The sequence below is a fragment of the Haliotis cracherodii genome, unplaced genomic scaffold, assembly GCF_022045235.1.
Source record: "Haliotis cracherodii isolate W230 unplaced genomic scaffold, xgHalCrac1.p SCAF_17, whole genome shotgun sequence".
NCBI classification, from domain to species: Eukaryota; Metazoa; Mollusca; class Gastropoda; order Lepetellida; family Haliotidae; genus Haliotis; species Haliotis cracherodii.
Genome location: NW_027266272.1, coordinates 14,980,863 through 15,008,567, shown reverse-complemented (window position 1 = coordinate 15,008,567; position 27,705 = coordinate 14,980,863). Strand labels below are relative to the sequence as shown.

The following is a 27,705-nucleotide window of genomic DNA, read 5'->3' as shown; positions in this document are numbered from 1 at the left end:
ACCATCCAATCCCTTTTAAGCTTGCTGTACACTTAGCACAAGATGCGAGATTGCAGAATTCTCCGGACACAAATGTGCAATTTTATTACCAATTGAGACCATGTGATGGTCTTATAGTTCAACCGTTCGCTCGTCACGCCGAAGGCCCGGGTTTGATTCCCAATAAAATATTCTAAGTTCCTAACTGGTCTCCACCGTATAACATAGTTTTGCTGGACTATTGCTAAAAGCGGCTTAAAACTCTACTCACCAATCCTTGCATAGCTCGGTCTAATTTATTTACCGTTTTTTCTAGTTACAACAAGCAAGCTATATTTCTGTCTGATTGGGTTCATTGGGAAGAAAATGTGTACTTATTCTTAGCTTCAGCTTCAGGGATGGCAGACGTACGGATATACTTACATCAACATGGCGGTGTTCTTCGTACACTGTCAAACAGTCGTTGTAATTTGATTTGTTCGCCCAGATCCCACCTACGTCACACAGCCGTGAGGCGTTTTCTGAAATAGAAGGTTTTGTAAAAGATTAATGAAGTACACTTGTAAAGTTCAACGCAAGCAATAAAAAATGTAATTGTTTTTGTTCCGATTTTGTAAAAAAATATCCTTGAGGTGATTTTTTTTTCTCACAGATGATTCTAGTTACTGACCAGACGCAGTTGTAACCTTTTGACTCTATAGTTTCACAATCGCGTGCATAATATGTCTCATATCGTTGCTGAATACATGTGGTTGTTGTTTTACGCCGCACTCAACAATGCTTGCCGTAAAAGGTGACTATGCTTGTCGTAAAAGGCGACTAACGGGATCGGTTGTTCAGGCTCGCTGACTTGGTTGATGCATGTCATCGATCCCAATAGCGTGGATCGATGCTCATGATATCAATTACTGGATTGTCTGGTCCAGACTCGATTATTTACAGACCGCTGTCATATAATTGGAATATTGCTGAGTGCGGCGTTAAACAACAAAGCAACCACCCAACCAACCGCACTCACCAATAGTCCAGGTATTCGGATCCGCATGAGTCATGACCAGACAGTCGAGTGATTGATATTATGAACAATCAATCCATATATGGACTAAAGGTTGTTTGGCGTGCATATGAGCTACGAATGGGTTGTGTTGTTGTGTAATGTGTGTCTGGCGCTGTGGGTTGTTTAATGCGTGTTATGACCGGTGTCGCCAGTGGACTGGAAACGCTCATCTCTTCGCGAACACCTGGCATCATCGGTATCATTAACATTTGATAGTGATTCATAAACACATACTTATCATGTAATTTTAATTATAATATAATGGACTCTTTTGGCAATCAGTAAATGTGCTTGCGTTTTCTAGTCCATCACGTGATTGTCTGGTTGTTTACATGTCAGGAGTATTGCTCTGCGGTGTCAACAAACAAATAGTTTTTTATGCAAATTGCGTGAGTGGCAGGATTTACCGATAAGGCAGGACCATCTTCCCGTGGTAAGCGTGTCCACTAGCCAATATCAAAGCGTAGGTTCTACAAGACTTTGATAAAAAGGCCAGTGGACGCTCTTGCCTCGGGAAGATGCGGCAGGACGTCTGTACCCTTTTCGCAAATACCTGTACAGTTACGGTTGTACACACATCATTCCCTATTCAAAACCAATACAAATACCACCCAGCATTTTGTGTCTCCCTTTCACCAGGATGAAATGTCTGGTTCACATTACAGAGGAACAGCGACCGCCTCTGTGGTCTAGTGCTAAAGCGTCCGCCCTGAGACGTTAAAGGATGGTACTTGTTGTTACCCTGTCTGGCGCTCGGCATTAAGGGACTAATACATGAGTGGGTATTCATGTTAAACTGCAGCATGGTATATCAGTGAGCCAGCTCTATAAATCGGCATCAGTCCGAACTAACACACACACACACACACACACACACACTCACACACACACACACACACACACACACACACACACACACACACACACACACACACACACGCCACCCGGGCGCGAACATGCACGTCGCTATATAAGCGTAAGGATCTTGGACGCGACTTTAAACCTAATTTCACCTTCACCTCCATGACATTTTGAGCAACGCAAAATATTACACGTCTACGTAACGGCATTCGGCATCCTATAATTCTTTTGATTGGTTTGGTTTTCAAGGCTTCCACTGTCACACGTTGTTGTGATTATATGTAGTGAGGAGACTGGGACTCATGCTGTACGCAGTAACACGTAACAAGCATATTCATCGTGTAGAGTGGGGAATGTTTCGCTTGCTTGAGTTTTACATCCTTCATTCTTCATCATCGGTCTAATGTTATATCTGTACGGTGGCCCATACCCGCCACTGGTGAGATCATTTTCCCCTGTAAACTTCTATATTTGATCTCACCAGTGGAAGTATCCACTGTATCTAGCCGCCAGATAAAATATAGAGGCATACAGTGAAAAATGATCTCACCAGTGGCAGGTATGGGCCACCATACATCTGCCTATGCACTGATGTGACTCGTGAAGATCCGGGGTAGAATAGGTCTTCAACAACCCATGCTTGCCGCAAAAGGCGACTATGCTTGCTGTAATTGGCGACTTACGGGATCGGGTGGTCCTATTCAACCAATTTGTTCAGCAAATGTTGTGATATTATCAGCCTCAACATACACACAACATTATATGATTAATATGTCCCCGGGAAACAGACCTCAAACAGATAATTAATATAACTATGCAAATATGGGAAAACAAACAACGATTACCGATCGATACACCACGAGAACTTTTAGGAGCAATCAAATCATTCACATATCATATTCTAGGAGAAGCTAATTTCTAATCATGATTTAACTCTGGATGTTTCTGCAGGCATTCCTTAATGCCCGTTAAATCTTGATTGATACTTAGTAATAGTTAGGAATAAATGAAACCACGAGACGAGAATTCCGTTATTGCCTACCTCAGGTTAATGATTAGTTCTTTGATAAAGGAAATAACATAGAATTAATTATATTTTCTCATTACACACCCTTTTATAGAAATGCTAAACCGTGTTTGTTTGTTTGTTTGTCTTTACCCGTGGTTAATTTGGTGCTTCTTTAGCAATTTGCAACACAGTTGTTGGCCTACTACAGTGGATGTTTAGAGGGGGGACATAACCCTCTGTGGTTGACATCGTGCCGACATAATTAGCGGCAGAGAGAGAGAGAGAGAGAGAGAGAGAGAGAGAGAGAGAGCGAGAGAGATAGAGGAGGGGAGAGAGAGAAAGACAGAAAGAGAGAGAGCGAGGGAGAGAGCGAGAGAGCAACAGATAGAGAGAGGACGTATAGAGGTGGTACATGAACCCTCTGTGGTTAACATCGTGCCGACATTAGCCGCAGAGAGAGAGAGTGATAGAGAGAGGGGTAGAGAGAGAGCGAGCGACAGATCGAGAGAGAGAGATAGAGGGAGAAAGAGAGAGCGAGAGAGAAAGGGAGAGAAAGAGAAGGGGACGCCACACGTGAATAATGCACCATACACTTCACAATAAATCGTCTTGTTCTTATTATTCACAAAATTTAGGAGCATGGACGCCACACGCGCATCTGTTACATGCGTTGGACTCCTCCATCAATCAAGGCAAGTTATATAAACTGCTTATTACGTACGAAATGGCCCTAACAGTTCGTTCCATGCCAATAAGTTCCTCCAAGGGGACTTCTGATATACAAACACATCAACATATGCCGGCTGCCAAAGCAAAAGCAATTACACGTAATACACAAGGCCTCGTAGTACACAGATTTTCGAATACTCGGGAGATCTTCAAGCATCAGTTTGTAATCAATACCCCCAATTTCTCATGATTACAGAGTTCCGTGTCCTCCCTGCCTTTTAAACATGGAAGACAATGATAATAGACCTAGCGGGACCTGATTATCAGATGGTTATCTAGAATCACTGGAGTTATTGTTATGTTAGAGGCATGAGTAATGAGTAGTTATCTCACGCCTGAACGGGGAAGGGGGGACTCGGGGAGGGGTGGGGTGGTTTAGGGGGAGTTGTAGTCTTATTGATCCTGTCTTGGACACATCTGTGAGATGAAAAAACCTAATCATCCGTTTTAATTCTTGAAGGCTACAGACATCTTGAAACTATCTTCTTCCCTGACCTTTCCGGCAAATAATAAGGCATCGGGTAGGTTGATTGGTTTGGTCTGAAGGGGCCAGACACATACAATATGTATAACTTTACCAACACACTAACATAAGGAATTTACAAGTGAGGCAACACACAGCACGGTGCCTCTGGTCGTGGTTATTAACCCCAGAGCCCACTTCCACAAAGGGATCTTAGCGCTAAGATGATCGCCACTACCATACTTTAACATGGGCTTACGATGGTCGTAGCGCTAAGATCGCTTTGCGCAAGAGGGCCCAGGTTGGCCCTGATTATAACTTAGTTTTCATCCCTGTAGCCGTTCTTATGGGTTTCTCCAAAATGGTAAACGTCTCAAAATTGCATCACTACAGATTTTCCTCCCACGTCAAACTGATAAATATTGATATACAGTAAACTACGGTTAAAGCGAACACGCTTATAACGAACAGGCGGATATAACGAACTTACTTTTTGGTCCCGACTATTTGCTGTAGTTATGCTGTATATATGCTTATAGCGAACTACGGTTATAACGAACTAAAGTCAGTAGTCCCTTTGAGTTCGTTATAACCGTAGTTTACTGTACTAGTAACCGAAATACAGTTCAAAGAATTTCTCCCGTGACACTTCCCTACACTTGCAGATCGATTGGTGTTCTAGAGATAAGATGGGTTGTTTCGTACACGCTTTGTCTTTCCGTGACATGTATAGTGAAACCTCCAAAGTCCGGACCCCCATTAACCTGGAAACCCCTTCGTCAGGATGATTTCTTCTTGGAACGCTTTCAGATATCCACAGAGCCCGTACACCTTGACCACCATTCGTCATTCCGGGAACGGTCCGGAGTAACGGGGTTTCGTTTTGTGTGGCCTTCCTCACTCCTACATCCTGCTAGTGTAAGATTGGGCACGCCAGAAACCTGTGGTTGTGGGTTCGAATCCCGGTTCGCCCCGATTATGTTTCTTGGTTTGTCAGCACCATAACCCTGCTCGTGGATTTCACCGAGGTTTTTACATGAGAAGTAAAAAATACAACTCCTCGTTAATCAATCTTTATCTCCTCGAAAGATTCACACGAACCGCTTCACTGATTTTGTTAATCGTGCCCATGGCAGACTAATAAGCACTGAATCCTATGTGGTGAGCAGTACAAGGGGCCCGTTTCACACAAAGCGATAACAGCGATAACAGCTACCATGAACTAAACTGCCGGGTAAAAGAAAGTATACACTTGAAAATTTGATTTGACCAAAAAATTACAAACGTTATCAAAACGTTCCGGGGCTGGGAACAGTCACCGAAACACTGCAAACCTAAAATTCAGAGTGAGTGAGTGAGTGAGTAAGTTTGGTTTAACGCCTTTTTCAACAGTATTCCAGTTATATCACGGCGTGTCAGCTTAATGTGAGAGGAAAGCCCGAAGTGATGCAGGTCTCAGACGTTTACCACTTCGGTGAAACCCACGAGCACGGGTATGGTGCTGACAAACCTAGAAACATAATCGGGGTGAACCGGGATTCGTACCTACAATCATAGGTTTCTGGCGTGCCCAAGAGACGCAACTCTGCACAGCGAATCGCGGCGCCTAAGACGACTGACCCCCCACCCCCCCCCCCCCCCCCCCCCCCTCCCCAAAATTAAGAACACAACTGTGATCCCCGTATCAAACACATCGACATTGGATAGCCATTGTTTATTTGTTTTATTTTCTTAGCCACCATCAAACATGTGTGTATATTTTCTTTTGCCAGGTAGGTTACATGTTAAAGTATGAGAGTGAAATCAGTCGTATGGCTATGCTCGTAACGCGTACAATCTCTGTACACGAAACAACCTGCTTCATTTAGTTTCACCACACCACGAGCAAGGCAGCTATAGATAGCATTGAATTACATTAATGAATTAATTTGCATTTGCGCAATTTCAGAGGTTGCACGTTTGACTGACGTTAAAGAAACCCCTTTCATCATCGTCCTTTCGTTATGTCTCAGATTACCTATTCTTGCTCTGTAGTGGAACGAGATTCCATTGCATAGATGTGCAGTAATCTTTCAGATCTGTTTTCTTATTAAGTTAAGATGCTTTCATCAAATCATGAGGCGATATTTTCCGCAGCGTACTAGTAATGGATTACCTTCTTGTTATATTGCTGAGGGTTTTAATTCGATTTATTTTTTCTATCTTTACGGATATTGGGGAGTTGGGCTGAACTGACAACAATCAGCAGAGATGAGATTTCTTCACAGTTTTATTGCTTGGATTCATTCCAGAGATTGACTTGTTACATCTTTCATTATTGCCAAAACGATAGTGAATTAATCTCGTTTTCTCACACTCCGAATAGTTCTATTCAGAATTGTTATCATAGTCAAACATAGCACCAATACCATTCTACTATTAAATCGCTGAAAGAATATCCTTTCTTTATGACGAAGACTATTCATAAGCATTATTTAAATCTTGTTCAACGCCACACCACCTTGTCACAATGATATCCCACTATTATTTGCTTGACCGTCGACATGGTTTTTATGGTATAGTTGCCCGGTTTCGTTAAGTGAGTGAGTGAGTTGGGTTCAGCGCCACTTTTCGGTAAGTGCAGAGGTTCACAAACCACCGTGGTAAAGCATTCAAGCATCGATATGGCGCAGGTAACAAAGTGAAGTAATCTGGGACTTGAAATCACTATTAGCGGTTCCTGGTACACATAAGGGACATAACCCTGCATCGCACCTTACGCAATTGGGCCATTTGTACATATATAATCTTTTTATAAGTTTTATAAGATTTCAAGGACTAATACATTAGACACATACACCGACGCGAAACAGTCATTATATAGTCAGTCATGACAATGTTAGACCTTCCACTTCAGTGAATATATAGTCACACGTGTCAATCTTAGACCTCCCACTTGAATGAATATACAGTCACACATTTCAATCTTAGACCTCCCACTTGAATGAATATACAGTCACACGTGTCAATCTTAGACCTCCCATTTCTGTGAATATACAGTCACACATATCAATCTTAGACCTCCCACCTCTGTGAATATACAGTCACACGTGTCAATCTTAGACCGCCCACTTCTGTGAATATATAGTCACGCATGTCAATCTTAGACCTCCCACTTCAGTGAATATATAGTCACGCATGTCAATCTTAGACCGCCCACTTCTGTGAATATATAGTCACGCATGTCAATCTTACACCTCCTACCTCTGGGAATATGTAATCAAACATGTTTACCTTGACTTCACACTGTAACCGTAACTGCTCGCTTCAAATGAGTGAGTTAGCTAAACTTTAACGTCACATCGGTAATATTTCAGCCATATCGTAGCGTATCACTTCAAACCCTCTATCGGTCAGATATCTTAACCGAAACCTTCACCGTCTATACTGTCAGATATGATCAGAAACAGAATCCCTCCATATTCAGACAAATTCCAAGACGCCAGCTTGACTGCAGCAAGTCAACACACTTGACTACCAGTTGTGACAGTCGTGCCTTTCAAGATAGAATCCATTTGGTGCGATGTCGTGCCGTGTGTTACAAGTCCTTTGAAGCCAAATCATCTTGTACACAATTACCGCCAAGTCAGACATTTAACAGTGTTAGCTATTTTGGTCTTGTCACTCATTGTGATATCAATCAACTTCTGTTTTTTTGTGCAAGGGAAAATATGTATTACACAACCCTTTTCGTAATGTTTCCGACAGAAAATCGATTTGGATAACAAATTAAGGATACCAGTTCCAATACACAGGTAGTTTGGTGAACATGCAAATAAACAATCCCTTTGGAGAATACTTGCTGTGTATACGTACAAAGCGTATTTTGCAACGCGAGAATATTATTTAGAAATATTTAAATGCATATTAAGTGAATTAGCTGCCTCACTTCATGTTAGGTTCATTACAGTCATGTCTGCAACTGTAAAAACAGATTCATGTCTGTGTGAGGTTGTTTAAATTTCTAGTTTGGTGAGGTGAGGTGAGGTGAAATTTGGTTTAACGTCGCTTCCAAGATTATTGCGCTTATATAGCGACGTGTGTGTGTGTGTGTGTGTGTGTGTGTGTGTGTGTGTGTGTGTGTGTGTGTGTGTGTGTGTGTGTGTGTGTGTGTGTGTGGCTGCTTGTACTAGTCCGGACTGATGCCGATTTATAGTGCTAGCCCACTGAGATACCATGCCGCAGTTTAACATGAATACCCCACTCAGGCACAGTATAATGACTCCGAGCCGACCAGTCCTTGCTTTAGCCCCTTAATGTCGAGCGCCAGACAGGGTAACAACAAGTACCATCTTTTAACGTCTATTGGTATGACGCGGCCGGTGATCGAACCCCGGACCTTCCGCTCTCCGGGCGGACCCACTACCACTAGACCACGGAGGCGGTCAATTTCTACTTTGAACAGTATTCAATCGATGTCAGAATGTGTGGATCAGCTTAGTGGGGGACAAGTGATGTCGAGATTACCACACTGATGAAAATTGTCACTATATCATGAGCATATGTTAATGAAAAACTTTCAAGTAGGGATGATACAAGAGTTCGCGAAAACGTTAGCGTCTCCTGCTCATCGCTGCACCCGTTACAAACACACGCAAAGGCAAGTCCATTGTTCACCTAAAACAAAATGGGAACATATGGTACAAATTAAACAGGAACTTGCGTTGGAAATAATTTTTGTCAGCGATACGTGAAATTTGGAAACGTTCTCCACATGTCTACAATTAAACCCTTTGAAAGGTCTTGAATTCGAAATCACGAACAGTGAATACTATGGTGGCTAAAGTCGACAACCTTGCACAGTGAATTGCCCGCATTACACAACTGATTCAAACTTGCCCTTTCTATATATAATAATATATATTTATTTGTTTGTTGTTTTACACCGCACTCTGCAATATTCCAGCTATATGACGGAGTTCTGTAAATAATCGAGTCTGGAATAGACAATCCAATGATTGATATCATGAGCATCGATCCACGCAATTGGGTTAGAATGACATGCATCAACCAAATCAGCGAGCCTGGCCACCCGACCAGTTAGTCGCCTCTTACGACAAGCATGGGTTGCTGAAGACCAATTCTAGCCCGGACCTTCACGGGTCGATATAATAATAGGTTCTGGTGAATAGAAATAATAGGTTCTTTTGAATAGAACAGATGAATATGCAGGATTCAAGTGTGAAGGGCCATTGATGGACCTGACGGATAGTACACGTGTTTGAAGCTTATTTCAGTGATGTAGATAATTGATTAGCACAATTGACCGTAAGCACATTTTGAGTAACTGTTGCTTTCAGGGGGCAATTACGGGCAAAAATATTTCAATACTTTTCATTATCGCGAAGAAGCTTTGTCGTTAATACTCATCATTAACATGACGTCACACTACACATAGAGACACTGTCTAGATCTGAGCCTAATACACATTGAGACAGGGCACAGATCTGAGTCGTACACCGACTGCCCCCGTACACATAGCGACGGGGTATAGATCTGAGTCTTACACATAGAGACGGGGTATAGATCTGAGTCTTACACATAGAGACGGGGTATAGAGGCGAGTCTTACACATAGAGACGGGGTATAGATCTGAGTCTTACACATAGAGACGGGGTATAGATCTGAGTCTTACACATAGAGACGGGGTATAGAGGCGAGTCTTACACATAGAGACGGGGTATAGAGGCGAGTCTTATAATTACACATAGAGACGGGGTATAGATATGAGTCTTACACATAGAGACGGGGTATAGAGGCGAGTCTTATAATTACACATAGAGACGGGGTATAGATATGAGTTTTTTCACATGGAGACGGGGCACAGATCTGAGGCTTACACAAAGAGATGGGCTATAGATGCGAGTCTTACACATAGAGACGGGGTATAGATGCGAGTCTTACCAAAGAGACGGGGTATAGACGCGAGTCTTACACATAGACACGGGGTATAGATGCGAGTCTTACACATAGAGACGGGGTATAGATGCAAGTCTTATAATTACACATAGAGACGGGGTATAGATATGAGGCTTACACATAGAGACGGGATATAGATGCGAGTCTTACAAATAGAGACGGGATATAGATGCGAGTCTTACACATAGAGATGGGATATAGATGCGAGTCTTACACATAGAGATGGGCTATAGATGCAAGTCTTACACATAGAGACGGGATATAGATGCGAGTCTTACACATAGAGATGGGCTATAGATGCGAGTCTTACACATAGACACGGGGTATAGATGCGAGTCTTACACATAGACACTTGATATAGATGCGAGTCTTACACATAGAGACGGGGTATAGATGAGAGTCTTACACATAGAGACGGGGTATAGATGCGTGTCTTACACATAGAGACGGGGTATAGATGCGAGTCTTACACATAGAGACGGGCTATCGATGCGAGTCTTACACATAAAGACACGTTAAATATCCGAGTCTTAAACAAAAAGGGGGGCACAGATCTGTCCCTAACACGTAAGACACTTATCATGTGATCATAATAGTTGCAATTACTCTCAACAGTAATGGTACCCATGACAACGAAATATGTCACAGATCAATTTGAATGCCCGCCTCTTACATAAGAATACCAGTATAAAGAAAACCACACCATTACAAGACCACATGGTGTGTTCCCATGGCCGAGCAATAGATGGCAGATTATGTAACATTACAAGCATCATAAAATGGACGGAGGTGTCGACGCTGCAAAGAATTAATTTATTACAGTGTATACTGTAATAAGGATTACATGTTAGAATAGCTCTGTCTCATGCTTGCGGCTCTGAGAAGTGGTATTCGCGAATACAAACTTGATTACGGGGCACGTACAGTTACGTCCCTTGGGCGTGCCAGAATCCGGTGATCGCGGGTTCGATTCCCGGATTTTTTCCAGATGATTCTTATTGTATCCGCAACGTATACATGCTCAGCAAATAAGCAGAGCCGTAACCACTGAAGGCTTACTCCCTGCCCAATATTATGTCGTCATAACACTGTTGTAAGCAGCGTTAAACCCACTCACTCATCCAAGACCGACCCATCCACCCACCCACTCACTCACTCACTGTTAAAGCTGACACGCCGTTATATTACAGAGAAACGGATTAAAACAGACGCCGTCCACATGCTAGCGTTATTTAGGCACACGCAGTACAAATTAGTGTACTACCCTTAAAACTACCTTCCATTTAGTGTTGCGGAGGAACAATCAAATTAGACACGAGTCGGACGAAATCATTCGAAATGTGCGTAGTGTTGAATTAAAGACATTTATATTACACACACATGACTCCCTCGCTCCCTCCCTACCTTTCTCACTCACTCACTCATAAAGCTGACACGCCGTTATATTTCAGAAAAACGGAGTAAAATGCAATTCACACACTCACCTTCAGAAGACGCCTTCCAAATACGAGGCACACGTTGTAAAAATTAGTACCCTTAAAACTAGATTACGGTCCATTTAGTATTGCGGAGGAACAACCAAATTAGACACTAGTCGAACGAAATCATTCTATATTCGGCATAATTACTGTCAGTCAGGTGTAAATATGGGGCCAGTAATTACGGTTGTCGTGTCGGCTTTCCTGACCATACATTGATTAACTCCTGTCTATCGTACTTCACTCTGTCTCCCGTTGTACATTATCATGCTTATAAGAGGGGTAATTTGCCTCTAGGCGATGCTCCACGGTTGTACGTGTCAGTGTGATGTCTTGTTATACCTATCTCGTCACCGACACTGACATTGAAATGAAAATGTGATCCTCATCGTCTCTCTCACTCACTCACTCACTCACCCACCCAACCACCCACTCACTCACTCACTCACCCGATCACTCACTCACTCACACACACACACACACTCAGTGCCAATGCCAATGTGTTTGACTAGCCCCTCCAATATGTATTGGGTCTTATAAAGTTATTGTCTCCTTCTCGCCATTTTTCCATGTTTCTAGTGACCTATTAGCTGTGTACTGTTGTGCCCCTTATCCGTGTCAGGATCCAATACCAATGTGTTTGACCCGCCCCTCCATTATATATTGGGTCTTGTAAGGTTATTGTCAACTTCTCGCAAATTTTTCATGTTTCACTCGTGTCCAGACATCTATATTAACATGAACATCCAATCCCTAGTTAAGAAGTGTCTAGTCCACAAAAGAACATGTCTGGAAGCTAAATGTATATGTATTGACACAACATATTAACTGACTGTAACACTGAACGTTGAAGGAGGCAAGATTTGGTCGTACACAGCACGAAATAGACAAGTCATCATCTTGCCGCGGCCACAGCCAAGTGTCAATACACTTGACCCTTCATGTTTGAACACGGTTGCCGAGTCAGGGCAGTCTGTATGGAAATGAACGGCTCTATCGATGAGCTCATGCCGTGGGCACTTCGCAATTGCACCTACCCTCTTATCTAGCAACACCAAAAAGAGGACAGCAGTTGCCCCAGCACAAAAAGAGCCTAAATAGACTCCATCAGGGCACAATGTGTAGACAGCACAGTCCGTATCGAGGATTATCATCACTTCGGTCAGTAGATGTGATGATGATAAAGTCACACTAAGGAAATATGGATGATTTGACATTCCACACACTTGATTGGAACTGATAAAACCCGGGTATTAATATGATCAGAGCTTCTAGAAATGATATGCATCCTAATGTGAAGATATAAACAAATAATATCTGAAGATTGTTTCTTTTATTATCGTCCTCGGAAGAGGCATGATAAGTATTATTATTATTCTTTATTTTCCCAAAATATCTTAATCTGACAGGCACATTCCCAACCTAGTATGACGTCAAATACATTGCACATGACGTCATGTTTTGTCATTATTTCGGTTAATATGTTGGTAGCTACTTACTCCTGATGTGCCTTATGACAAATACCTTATGCTTCGATGTATCATATATTCATTATTATTATTATCAGATTAAAATAAAAAAAGGGTTTGGGTGATCCTGGCACAACCAGGCTGGTTAGGATCATCATCAGCTCAGGGCCCTTGTCACCTCTACATGCGGCCCAGACAGCGAATGGGACTTCTCCCAGGAAGCGCTGCCTAGTCAAACCCACCCATAACTTTTCGGAGAATGTGAAGACTCCCCAACACTGCAGCCTTCTGCATTACCCAGATTGTCAGATTGTCTCTCCCAATGTCAGTCAACAGATTGGGAGGTACTAAACCTAAGGCACCGAGAACAATGGGGAGTCGGTCAACTTGGTACTTGGGATGCAAGCGTGACATTTCGAAAGCGAGGTCCGCATGTTTGCAATGTTATTTCTCAATCACGTTAGTGCCAAAAGGGACAGAAAAGTCAATAATGATTTCATTGGATTTATCAAAACGGACGTGATCAGGTTTGTTGGCCTGGACAACGTCTGAGGCGTCTGTAAACGGGACTATTTCAAAGAATTTTTTGTATTGATCATTTTCCATGACCTGCTCTACATATTCTGGTTCATACCATGGATGGACCTCTGTGTCAAAACAACAAGCATTGCGAAGACGGTAATTAAATGATCGAACCACTCCATCATGTCGCTTAAGATACTGTGTATGTGCCAAAAAATGGGCTGGTGATTCCACCATTTTCATTTCCCCGATTGTGTTTCCCCGATTTCACCAAAGCGGTGAACATCTGCATCACTTATGGCTTTCCCCCCACATTAAGCGGGGGACGTTAAACCCAACTCACTTACTCACTCCATTGTTTTCACCACATACATATCATATGATCGCTTTGCCACAAAGACAGTTACATATGTGTTGTACAGAATGTCACATACACACGTTTTTATTAATCAATTTAGTTTTTGATTTCCAAGTTTATAATTATAATTTTGAGTTTAGGAGAGACCGAATATGACCTGATATAAAACATGTCTAGCTTACCTGTTATGAAATATGTCGATCTATGTAAAATGACTCAGGGCTCCGGATGTGTATCTAGTTTTCTGAATTTCCACATATACGATTCTACTTTTAAGGAATCAATTGATGACGAAATCTAGACAATCTAGTCAATGATGTTGTCGGAATCGTACAATGCTCTCTGCTTTTAACACATATTTATTTTGATAACAGAGATGGTTCTGTTTTTAGTTTCTTCGATAGATTCTGCCACGGGAACCTTCTAATCATCCAACCAACGTCATTGCCACATTCTCGATACGAGCCCGTGAAAAGATCAGAGCTGCATACTGATTTCTATACATCGTAAACGTATCTAAACGGGCAGTTCCGGATGGAGATATTAATGGCTACGCTATCATATCGTTGTGGATATTTTATACACCCTGTTGTTTCTGAGCGCCATGGAAACTAAACCCAAACGGGAGTACCATCGAATTTACATTTGTGTTCCGTGTGGGTTTTAATTTGTTATTTAAACCTTAATTGGTGATAATATGTGAAGCCGAATAGATTTAGCAAGCTGACATCTGATTGGGTCAAGATCGCCACGCAGCCTTAATCCTTTAAAATTCGTTAATGTTCGCCAGACCGGACAACCTGTGGCGAGCTTATAAAATCTTGAGACAGAGAGGTATCGGATCTGAGTAAAAGATTTAATTGAAACTAGATTAATTCTAGTTATCTCGGTATGGGGAGTGTACAGTATTTACAAATTGTAATCACGTCGTGGGTATATCACAACCTGACACATGACACAAACCTATGTGACGGTAACAATAGTTGTCAGATAATGAGCGAATGAGGGTAAACGCTGCGTTTGGCAGAGTTTTGGATAAATCACGGTAAATCAGCTGTGTGAGGAAAGCACGCTGCAGCTCAAGTTATTGACGTATACCACAATTGTGAAACTCAAGAGACCAAGATTCAAAAGCTGATATTCGAAAAGCACACCCTACCGTCGAGGAACGCAAATCTGCAATCCTTAGTCTTCAGCTGTTTAAAGCGGCAATTTACACAGGTTGCATATGTTTTGTCTGCGAGTAATTCCCTCTTTCGTTATACCCAAGGTTCATGTAGCGATGCTGATTCTGTTAATGTAAACTGTATCATGTGCAGGAAACATAACACTGCACCTTATCATTAGACCAATGGTTAATTCATGATTAATTCGACCCGTGAAGATCAGGGTTGGAAATGGTCTTCAGCAACCCATGCTTGCCGCAAAAGGCGACTATGATTGTCGTAAGAGTCCTAGGCTCGCAGTCATGGTTGATGCATGCCATCGTACCCAAATTGCGTGGATCGATGCTCATGGTATCAAACACTGGCTTGTCTGGTCCGGACTCGATTATTTACAGACCGCTGTCATATAGCTGGAATATTTCTGAATGCGGCGTTAAACAAACAAACAAACAAACAAACAAACAAACAAGAATGATTAATTCAATTCCATGCCAGTATGCCAAAAGTTGAAGTTCACACGTTATCTGAAATAAAGTGGTACGTTCCATATCGTGACATCACTCATTCGTGTGTTATCTCCTTAGTGACGTCACACCGATGTCACGATTTAAAGTGACGTATTGGACACTTGCTATGACATGGTTATTTCTAACCAGAGCAGTGGAATTGATTTTCCAGGTAAAATAGAAAATAAACTAAGCAGCAAAAGAAAGAATTGGTTGGCAATTTGTAATTTTCCTAAAAACAGCGATCACTCCTGGAAAGTGGGTATTGGGAATATGACTTCCCAGGAACAGGTACCAAAAAACACCTCGCCCGAACGCGCCACCTTTGACGGCGCTCGTGCTGGTGACAAAAAAATGGTGAAATAGGTTTCCCGCCAATGGCATAAACTGCACGTGCATGTTAGCTGTATAAATGCGTTCGTCTGCAGGGTATAACCACGCGTGATGAAAGCACACAAAATAAATGCCACGACTGTCACAGGAGCACAGAGAGAGAGCCATCGGTATGGCCGAAATGGGGGCAACACAGGTCCAAATTGCCAGAAGGTTTGGTTGTACACTACTGACAGTAGCCAAGCTGATTCAACGGTATGGGCAGAGAGGGAGGACACAGGACAGGCCTAGAACCTGTGACAACACCACTGGAAGACGGTCAGATACGGCTCATTCACCTGCGAAACAGATTCGTAACGGCGACGGCGACGGCGGCGGTAGCAACAGCCTTGGGACATCCCATTAGCCAACGTACAGTACTACGACGACTTCGTGCTGCTGGAATCCGAGCGTATCGTCCTTTCCGAGGAATGGTACTGACTGCTCATCATCGACGCCTGAGACTGCGATGGGCGAGGCGCGCAGGTTCGACGCTGGCAAGTCGGCGTCGAGTGCTGTTTACTGATGAAAGTCGGTTTAGCTTGTTTCGAAATGACGGTAGAGAACGAGTTTATCGATGCAGAGGGGAACGTTTGGTTCCGGCGTGTATTCGAGAGGTCCATCCATTCGGCGGGAGAGGTGTCATGATGTGGGGTGGTATTTGTGGAGATCAGAAGACTGATTTGGTGATTATACAGGGAAACCTGAACGCTGTGCAGTACAGAGACCAAGTGTTGCAGTCAGTTGTGCTTCCGTTCTTACAAAACCAACAGCAAGGGACATTGTTTCAACACGACAATGCCAGGCCCCATACTGCAAGACTGACTTGGAACTTTCTAAACCAGCAGAACGTTGACGTTTTTCCCTGGCCTGCCCACTCACCCGATATGAATCCTATTGAACATCTGTGGGACCATCTTGACAGACAGATTAAAGCACGCCATCAGCTTCCCGTCAACAGACAAGAATTGCAGCAGGCCCTGAGAGACGAGTGGCAACGGATTCCAGTCCACGTCATCAGAAGACTGACGTCATCGATGAGGCGGCGTATCACAGCATGCATTGAGGCAGCTGGACGTCATACATGCTATTGAAGGCAACTGTGTCGACAATGAACTTGTAGTGTGTCTGACAATTTTTGGTGGCTTTTCAGACAACCTTTGAAAATGAAATTTCTTACCCACCATTGTTTACCTTAAGCTGACATTACCCTTGATTGCACAATTTCATTCAAACTGTGGTTGATCAATCATTTGTTACCCCTCCCTAGATTATATTATAATTCACAACAAAAATTCTTCTTGTTATTTTTTTATCGATCATGGAACTCGACCTATACTTTCTTTTGACGCCCAGTTTATATATAGGAGAAATATACTTATTTCAAATCGACATTCTGAAAACAGTAGAAGTATGATTTACGAAACAATATATGTCCAAGTGTTATTAGGAACTATATTCCCTGAAGAATGGTATCATATAAAAAGAAATACATACGGGAAAACATTCCAGTCCTGCGTGTACGATTGTCGTTATTTGTGTTGGTTCCAGATGACATTGAGTGGTTAGTACACGAGTAAACGTTTATATTGTACATTCAGAGTTAGTTTTATGTTCGACAGATAAATTATGATTACACCTTATTTTAAATCGATTTTTCTTTCTCAATATTTATCGTAAAGCAGAAGTAGTCTCCGAAAGAAGACAAGACCCCTATACCGGACCCTCGTGTTCATGGAATGCTGCTAATCAGTGGTCGTGTTACATACGGAGAAAAAGTCGGTACCGTGGGGTTGGGTAGTCAAGTGATTAAAGCGTTCGCTCGTTACGTTGAAGTCCCGAGTTCGATTCCCACATGGATGCAATGTGTGAAGCCCATTTCTGATGTCCCCCGCCGTCATGTTACTGGAGTATTGCTAAAAGCGGCGTAAAACATTCTACGACTACTACAACTACTACTACTACTACTACTACCACCGCTACCACCACCCCACCACTACCACTACTACTACTACTACCACTATTACTACTACTACTACTACTACTACTACTACTACTACTACTACTACTGCTTTATCAAACATAAAAAACTATTTAAAAAATGTAACTAGCTTGCAATTCTGAACCGCTGCATTAATGAACCTCAAAGAGTGAAACTGGTTTTGCTCTCACATTCAGATCACAATTTGAGAGGATTTAGTTTGTAACGTATTTGTCCTGCCGCACATCGTCTCACACAAATGGAGAACAAAGGCATGGATGCACTTCATGATACAGGAGTTAAGCGAACTCAGGTGGAAAACACAAGAATCGACCCTCTGACAAGTACACCCGCTGTGATAAGAATGGTAGAGTCACCCAAATAAAATGCACCATGTACTTGATGCCTTCACAGATAAAAAAAAAAGGAAACTGTGACACATTTAAAAGAAAACACGTTTCACATTTGTTTTCCTTCACCGTAGATCTATTTACAACTAACACAATTACCCACTTGTCAAGGATAACGTATTTGCGCCTCATTTATCCAGTGATAACGCTGCAAGGGTAGAGATAGAGCGAGTTCATTACTAACCTGTGATAAACGTGATGTGAAGAGTACACATACTGCATAATAATAAGATGAGACTTGTGTATAAAAATGTATATCTTCTCTGTCTGTTGATCTTAAATGTCATCTCTATTTTTTTATATTATGTCCTGAACGAGATCTGCATCTATAACGTCGTTTAGTAATGACCTTTTGTGGATGAACGTACACGTTGGCATAAATATGTATAACCCTGACTTCATTGACGTAATTTCATAGCTGTGGATGTGGCAGAAACACAAGCTATAAGACGAATATTCGATAACGGTGGCGCTCAAATGGGAAAGAGCAAAGACCTGCATCACTGTCCTCCACATTAAGATGACACGTCGTGCGAAAATTCCAATACTTTTCGTGCCGGTCGGGTAGCCTAGAGGTTAAAGCGTTCGCTCGTCACGCCGAAAACCCGGGTTCGATTCCCGACATGGGTACAATGTGTGAAGCCCATTTCAATATTCCCGCAATATCACAGCGGGGTACACCAGATATGGGCTCCACTCACTGACCCATGTAGGGAATCGAACCCGGGTCTGCGGCGAGACGAGCGAACGCTTAACCATTGATTATTGCTAAAAGCGGCATAAAACCATACTCCCTCACTCACCCAAGTGGTAAACGTCTGAGTTTGGTTTTCCCCCCGAATCAAGCGGATACACTGTCATATAAGTGATAGAACTCTTCTTACTCAACTTTTCATTTACAGTTTATCTATACAAAAACTGATTGAACGAACACCTGAATGAATTCCTACTGACCGTTTATCTGAACTAAATCTGATTGATACTTTATCTGACGCCGATTAGCAGTTTATCTGAAAGAAATTTATTGACAGTTTAACTAAAACAGACAAAATACCTGGACGAAATCTTACTGACCGTTTTTCTCGAAACACTACTGACTGACGGTTTATCAGAAATAGAAATAGTTGTCAGTTTAACTGAAAGAAATCTTATTGACACTTTATCTGAACTAACGCCGATTTAAAGTTTATCTGAAATAAATTTATTGAGAGTTTTACTAAAACTGACAAAAAAAACTAAACGAAATCTTACTGACAGTTTATCTGAACTGAACCTGATTGACACTTTATCTGAGCTAACGGCGATTAACTGTTTTGTGTTAACAGTTTTTTTCAGTGCCAGCACACTGCAGTTTAACATGTACACCCCGCTCAGACACAGTATACTGACTTCGATCCGACCTTTCCTTGTTTTAGCTTCTTAATGACGAGCGCCAGGCAGGGTAACAACAAGTATAATCATTTTACGTCTTTGGTATGACGCGGCCGGGGATCGAACACACGGCCTTCCGCTATCCAGGCGGACGCTGTACCACTAGACCACGGAGGCGGTCTAGGGCAAAGGGATATGGTATTAACACACGTTTCATTTAATACATGTTCAAAGTGGCGTTAATAATTCTCACTCACACTCATTTAGCATATTACCGGCACTAAACAGTATCACGTTGACGGAACATAATCGATTACTCCGTGGTCGTATTGCTTGACTCTTCAACTCAATTTCCTTTTGGCATTTGTTCAACTACGCGATATCCATCTCCAGCAGAAATGTTACAAACTTCCTTCGTAACGATATCGTCTATCAATGCCGTTCTTATTCCATTAAAAGACTTGAGGGAATGTCGAAATCATTATTGGTTTTTCTGTTCAAAATCTGAATTCACAGCTTCCATCAACTCACATACATGCATGGATATGCCATGCGTGGCCAAACATCGAAATAATTACACGACATAGTGATTATATGAAAGTCATTAATTAACGTTTTATCAAGGGTAGTAGCAAAGTCTGAGTCAAAGTCAACAGTATCTGGTATGATAATACGTACATACATATTGGCAATGGATAACAGCAGAGTTAAAAAAGCTATTTCCTTTATAAAAGTGATAAAATCTGTTTCCATAATCTAATAATGAGAGCAGAGTCAGCTGTGTCCATTCCAACTATATCATAAACATTTGTTTATAAATCACAATGAAAAAGGGACGATACCGGGTGTTGGCAAAACGTAGGGCGTGTTCGCAAAACCCATGCAAAGGCAAGGCAAGTATTCACCTGAACAACACGGGAACATCAAGGATTTGCATCATTTTGGTCAATGATACATCAAATTTGGAAATCTCCTCCACATGTATTGAAAGCTTCACTAAAGCCTTAAACTCTGTAAGCATATACCACAATTAACAAGTTCTTTCATTTGTTAAATTCGAAGAAAACTTGTATGAAAAAAACTGTGTGAATCTTGTGGTTGGTTGGTTGGTTTGTTGTTTAACGCCGCACTCAGCAATATTCCAGCTATGTGACGGCGGTCTGTAAATAATCGAGTCTGAAACAGATAATCCAGTGATCAATATCATGAGCATCGCTCTACGCAATTGGGATCGATGACATACATCAACCAAGTCAGCGAGCCTGACCACCCGATCCCGTTAGTCGCCTTTTACGACAAGCATAGTCACCTTTTACGGCAAGCAGGGGTTGCTGAAGACCTATTCTACCCCGGAATATTCACGGGTCGAATCTTGTGGTAACATCAATGACTGGTCTATCTGGTCTAGTCGCGTTTTTCAGGACGTTGATATAGTGTGAGTATGCTGCTGAGTTCGTCGTTAAATAACACAGAAACAAATAACATAATTATGAGTGAGTGAGTGAATATTGTTTTACGTCGCTTTTAGTAACATTCCAGTTATATCTCGGCGGGGAACACATAAAGTACATCAATTATGCCAAGGAAATAGGATGGCACACAGTCGGCAACATGTTCATATCGACCTCTGAAGCATTTGCTGGAACCGCATAAAAAATAATTTCGCATTTAGGTCGAGCCAAGCCGAAGACCCGGGTTCGATTCCCCACATGGGTACAATGTCCATTCCTGGTGCCCCCTACCGTGATATTAATTGAAGACTGCTAAAAGCTCATTCACTCTAATTTGAAAATGCAGGTCAGATAATTCTAAATGGTTATTTAAGCAAACCTCAAATAAGAGGTGAAATGGGGTTTAACGTCGCGTCCAAGATTATTGCACTTTAGCGACTGGCATGCACGTGTGTGTGTGTGTGTGTGTGTGTGTGTGTGTGTGTGTGTGTAGCTGCTTGTACTAGTCCGGACTGATGCCGATTGATAGTGGACTGATGCCGATTGATAGTGCTAGACCACTGGGATACCATGCCAGTTTAACATGAATACCCAGCTCAGTCACAGTAAACCCCAAGCCGACCATTCTTTGTTTGAGCCCCTTAATGCCGAGCGCCAGGCAGGGTAACAACAAGTAGCATTTTTTAACGTCTTTTGGTATGACGCGGCCGGGAATCGAAGCCCGGACCTCTCCGGGCCGACGCTCTACCACGAGACCACGACGGCGGTCTAATGAAAAAGGACATTGTATTAACACGCGTTTCATTTATACAAGTGACGTTAATAATTCACACTCATTTAGCATACTACTGACACTTAACAGTGTCATGTTGACGGAAACATAATCGATTGCTATGCAGTCATATTGTCTGACTCTTCAACGCAATTCTCTTTGGTATTTGTCAACAAATAAGAATGACTTACACTAAATGCTATGTTTTGGGTATTTGTCAAACAGCGACGACTGTCTAAAACCTGTTCATTATCCCATGTAAAAAGAATCTACGTCTCTAATGCACCAAAAAGTAGGCGCCTACATTTGGAATAATATGGAATCAGGTTCCCATTGCCTCTACTTATCATTCCTAACCTAATCAGACACCTGTCACATATTCTGGTCATTGTGACATAAACATTGTCTACGAATCTGGATGCTTCATCGAAATCATGTGCCCTGTGGTTTCTGTTTGGTTGGTTGGTTGGTTGGTTGTTTAACGCCGCACTCGGCAGTATTCCAACTATATGACGGCGGTCTGTAAATAATCGAGTCTGAAACAGACAATCCAGTGATTAATATCATGAACATCGATCCACGCAATTTTGATCGATGACATGCATCAACCAAGTCAGCGAGCCTGACCACCCGATCCCGTTAGTCGCCTCTTACAAGCATAGTCGCCTTTTACGGCAAGCATGGGTTGCTGAAGACCTATTCTACCCCGGATCTTCACGGGTCGGTTTCTGTTGGGCTAATATATAATTACACATGCTAAATGTACTAGTAGACCCTTGAAGATCCGTGATAGAAAATGTCTTCAGCAACCAATGCTTGATTGATGCATGTCATCGTATCCCAATTGCGTGGATCGATGCTTATGATTTCAATCAGTGGATTGTCTGGTCCTGGTGTGGCGTTAAACAAACAAACAAACAAACTAGTAAATAGCGGGGTCACGGGTGGCCCAGTCGTCGAAGGCGCCGCTATTCGTTGGGAGATTTCAGAAACGTATGATCGTGGCCCATGGTTCAAATCCCGGTACGCCCCGATCGTTTTTAGATTTGTCTGCACCATACCCTCCGGGATTTCCTTCCACTCACTGGTATATAAAAACGTACATTCAGGCACCAATACGGAATCCAGAAACCGACAGCCTCGTCCTTGACAGTCGATGTCTTAAAGAACAGGAAATTTGACCCCAGCCATAAAGACATGTTATTGTGGTCAACAGCAAACAGCTGATACATGAGGAGAACCGTTTTAAATACTCAAGCACACACCATACCTTCACGAATCAATCGATATATCTGCATGTCTTACATGTAGAGTACGGATCTGATCGTTGATCAATTGATTATTCTTGAAAGCGTCTGAAAGTTGATAGTGTATCCCCCGAGTACTGTAATACTTGAGACTGAATGTTGGATGCCTGTCGGAAACCAACCGCATTTTCTACTTCAATAAAACGCTTCTTCCCCTAAGACTAACAGATCATGAAACGCTGATAGAATCACTGAAATGTATCTACAATGAGTGTAGACTGTTAAATTCAAAGGAGCGTTAACTCTTCTTGATGGTTATCAACATCGAAAGTAGATGAAATTGACGTGAATTTCGAGATTTTAGAATACATTACATTATACATTATTTCCCATTTTATAATGGAAACCTCGTCAACTAGAAACATTATTAACACCATATACCGTTTATATCGATGTTGAATAATGGTCAGATATTGGCGCTTCGGTTGTCTCGAACTACGCATAAATCGATATGTTCTCGATGGTCCGGGGGGCTTCGAGTTTGTTTCTGTCTTAATCCCGTTTAAATGTTTTCTGAAATCAACCAGGAACAGTTGAGTAGTCTCATGGTTCTAGCGTTGGTTAGTTACGCAGATGGTTCGGTTCGATTTCCACATGGTTACAATGACATTTCCATCTAGATTCTATTATAAATTAATATATGAAGCCCTTCCTTGGTGACCCACCCGTAGAATGGCAGGTATATAGCTCCAAATGGTGTAACACCGAAATCATGATCACAACCGCATTAAATCAGACACATCCTTATTAAATAGCCAGGGGGAAAATGTACGTAAGTCGAAATGTACAACTGTTGATTAAGTTCTGATCCTAACACACGAGTAATATAAATTCACACTGTCCGCATTCCATCTAACAAAATTGTATAACTGATCCGAAGAATGAAACTGCATATTTTCCAGCTAACGGTTGTTCGAAATGGAACTGACGCATGATAGACATTAGTAACACAGCTTCAGATAAATAATAGAGCACACACATTGTAATCGACATTGTCAGTTTCATAAAGAGCTGACATGTGTTGCAATGTACATATCGCATCAATTGAAATAATTATTGAACTGGAATAATATGATGGCAACAGGTGGTCAGATTTTTTGTATCATCCACAACGTGAATACTGTTTGATTTAAAAAACCCACATTGTTACTCATTTCAGTGCCCCGTATCATATCTAGGAGTCAATCTCTTTAATCCTTCTACACATAAACATATTTCTCTTATATGTAGGTGTCATCTTGTATGTACGTGTCCTCTACATGTAAGTGTTCTTTTCATATATTTGTGTCTCTTATATGTAGAGGGGGCACGGGTGGCCCAGACGCTGTGCAGAGTTGAGTCCCTTGGGCACGCAAGAAACCTATGATTGTTGGTTCGAATCCCGGTTCGCCCCGATTATGTTTCTAGGTTTGTCAGCACCATACCCGTGCTCGTGGGTTTCACCGAAGTGGTAAATGTCTGAGACCTGCATCACTTCGGGCTTTCCTCCCACACTAAGCTGATACGCCGCGAACTGGAGTATTGTTAAAAGCTGCGTTAAACCCAACTCACTCACTCACTCTTATATGTAGAGTACTCATATTATAGATGCCTTGATCATCGATACAGATGGCCTTGTCTTATAAAGAAGTTGTTAACTTTTCGAATGGTGTCGCGAGCATCCTGACCACATATCCGAGATACTTGGTCACAATACCATTTCAGGTCTGACACGGATCATGGATTTTATCGGAAAAAGATTGTTCAAGAAAATGCTTAAAAAATAATAAAAAATAATTTTGCTTCAGACGGTTGTAAATAATGAAGAAATTGTCTGTTAAAAATATATATTGTTGCTTGGTGTTTTCAGTTTCTTTTATTACTGTTCATAATTGTAATTTAAATAAACACCTGGTTTTGCAGCTGTAGATGAATAGATAAGTTATCTCCCAGTCCCGACTGAAGCAGTTACCGTTCATTATGACTAGTGAGAAACATTTACCGTTCATTATGACTACTTGGAAACAGTTACCGTTCATTGTGACTAGTGGGAAACAGTCACCGTTCATTGTGACAAGTGGGAAACAGTTACCGTTCATTATGACTAGTGAGAAACAGTTACCGGTCATTATGACTCGTGAAAAACAGTTACCGTTCATTATGACTACTGGGAAACAGTTACCGTTCATTATGACTACTGGGAAACAGTTACCGTTCATTATGACTAGTGGGAAACAGTTACCGTTCATTGTGACAAGTGGGAAACAGTTACCGTTCATTATGACCAGTGAGAAACAGTTACCGTTCATTGTGACAAGTGAGAAACAGTTACCGTTCATTATGACCAGTGAGAAACAGTTAACGTTCATTGTGACTAGTGGGAAAAGGTTACCGGTCATTATGACTAGTGAGAAACAGTTACCGTTCATTAAGTCTAATAAGAAAGAGTTACCAATCATCATGATTGGTGAGAAATAGTTACTGCTTATTATTAGTGGGAGGAAAGCCCGAAGTGATGCAGGTCTCAGACGTTTTCCACTTCGGTGAAACCCACGAGCACGGGTATGGTGCTGACAAACCTAGAAACATAATCGGGGCGAACCGGGATTCAAACCCACAATCATAGGTTTCTGGCGTGCCCAAGGGACGCAAATCTGCACAGCGAATCGCGACACCTTAGACGACTGGGCCACCCGTGCCCCCGACTAACCCGGAATACCCTTGGAGTGGTAATATCGCAAATAATACCTGATACAAATAAATAAACTTGATTTGCGCCTAGTGTTTTCATAAAGAACTTGCATCGGTAAATGGTGTGCTGTATCGAGTAGGAAACCCTTATGACGGACGCAGAATTGCAGACATTTCGTTGACTTTGCGCATTTTATCAATCAATACATGAATTTTCATTCTTTCCAAGCTTTTCCATCGAATCGTGCACTCGAAAGATGCCAAATATTTGACAAGCGATTCAAGTAAACAAAATATGAATGGTACACAAAAAGGATTTGAAATCAATAATTCTCACTCTTAAACGTTCTTGTGGTAAAAGGGGCGGTCGGGTAGCCCAGTGGTTAAAGCGTTCGCTCGTCACGCCGAAGACCCGGGTTCGATTCCCGACATGGGTAAAATCAGTGAAGCCCATTTCTGGTGTCCCCCGCCCAGATATTGCTGAATTATTACTAAAAGCGGCGTAAAAACCATACTCTCTCACTCACACTCTTGTGGTAAAATGAAAAAAAGTATCATGTATACATCTAACCATAAAAACATCGATGACACTAAGCATATTTATTTGCATAACTTTGAGCAAAAGGCCACTATGCACATTGAATTGCTCTCACCCGTGCCTACCCGTGCCTACCCGTGCCCACCCGTGCCTACCCGTGCCCCCGCTTAACAACAGAGATGGATACGACTGTGGAGGCATGTCAAGGTTTTGCGGGCATCGTAAAAAGTCAGTGCGTTTTCTGTCATCTGTTTACTCAGGCCTCGGAGCCCAACTCCGAAACAGGTCGAAACTCAAAATATTGGCTTATGTTCAACTCGCAATAAATGGGTGGCGGGTACGATGAAATGGTAAATTGAAATTCAGATCTTGAAAGGCGATTGATATTCGGCTGAGCCATAGGAACTAAGATTTATATTGAAATTGAATGCACCATAGTCCGGGGTATTTGAATAAATCGAGATCGCCACTCACCTGTGGGCTAGGGGGTACACGCCCACACAGGGGGCACATGAGGCCATCAAACCGTATTCCCCTCGTGATAAGTCCACAACTTTGTCCATAATTTGTCACGTGATGTAATTCATTGGTGGAATAACATCAAAATATATACTCTTCGTAAAAAGAAACTTGACACTGACTTTCAAAATGTAATACAATCCGATTGTTTCAAAATAGGACACAGAAACCATAATTGAAACACTGTTTGAAGATCAATGTACACAATGTTCAAAAAATTAATCGTGTCACCTAGACAGACATACGTACACGATACAGTTAATGTCACAGGGGTACAGAAAATGTCAGTATCGGTTGTGCCCACCACGTGCATCAATCACCGCTTGACACCGACGACCCATAGATGCAATCAAATTGTCAATAACACGCTGCTGGATGTGCTGCCATTCATGCTGAAGTGCATTAAGAAGCGCCGGAAGTGTTTGGGGCGGTGGATCCTGCAGAACGCGTCGATCCACAGATGCTCAATCGGGGACAAATCTGGTGACCGGGCTGACCAAGGTAATGTCTAGATGTTGTTGTGCTGTAAGAAGTCCTGACAAACACGTGCAATATGCGGTCGAGCGTTGTTCTGCTGGAACTGTCCGCCATGAACGCTGACGTGAGGAAGAACGTAAGGCTGTAGGATCAAGTCTCTGTAACGCACACCTGTCAATGCACCTGCCACATGCACGAGAGGCGTCCTACCACCGTGATGAATTCCGGCCCATACCATGACACTCCCGCCGCCAAATGGGACAACCTGCTGCACACAGTTGG

The 27,705-nt window shown here is 42.2% G+C and overlaps 1 protein-coding gene across 1 annotated transcript in view; it reads right to left on the bottom strand.

The window, feature by feature from the left end:
- LOC139464634 (corticotropin-releasing factor receptor 1-like) overlaps positions 1 to 27,705 on the bottom strand; it is a 76,209-nt gene that overhangs the window by 36,054 nt on the left and 12,450 nt on the right. Inside the window, exon 4 of the mRNA XM_071246159.1 lies at positions 403 to 500. Within this exon, the coding sequence (XP_071102260.1) occupies positions 403 to 500 (98 nt within the window). The remainder of the gene's footprint in view (positions 1 to 402; positions 501 to 27,705) is intronic.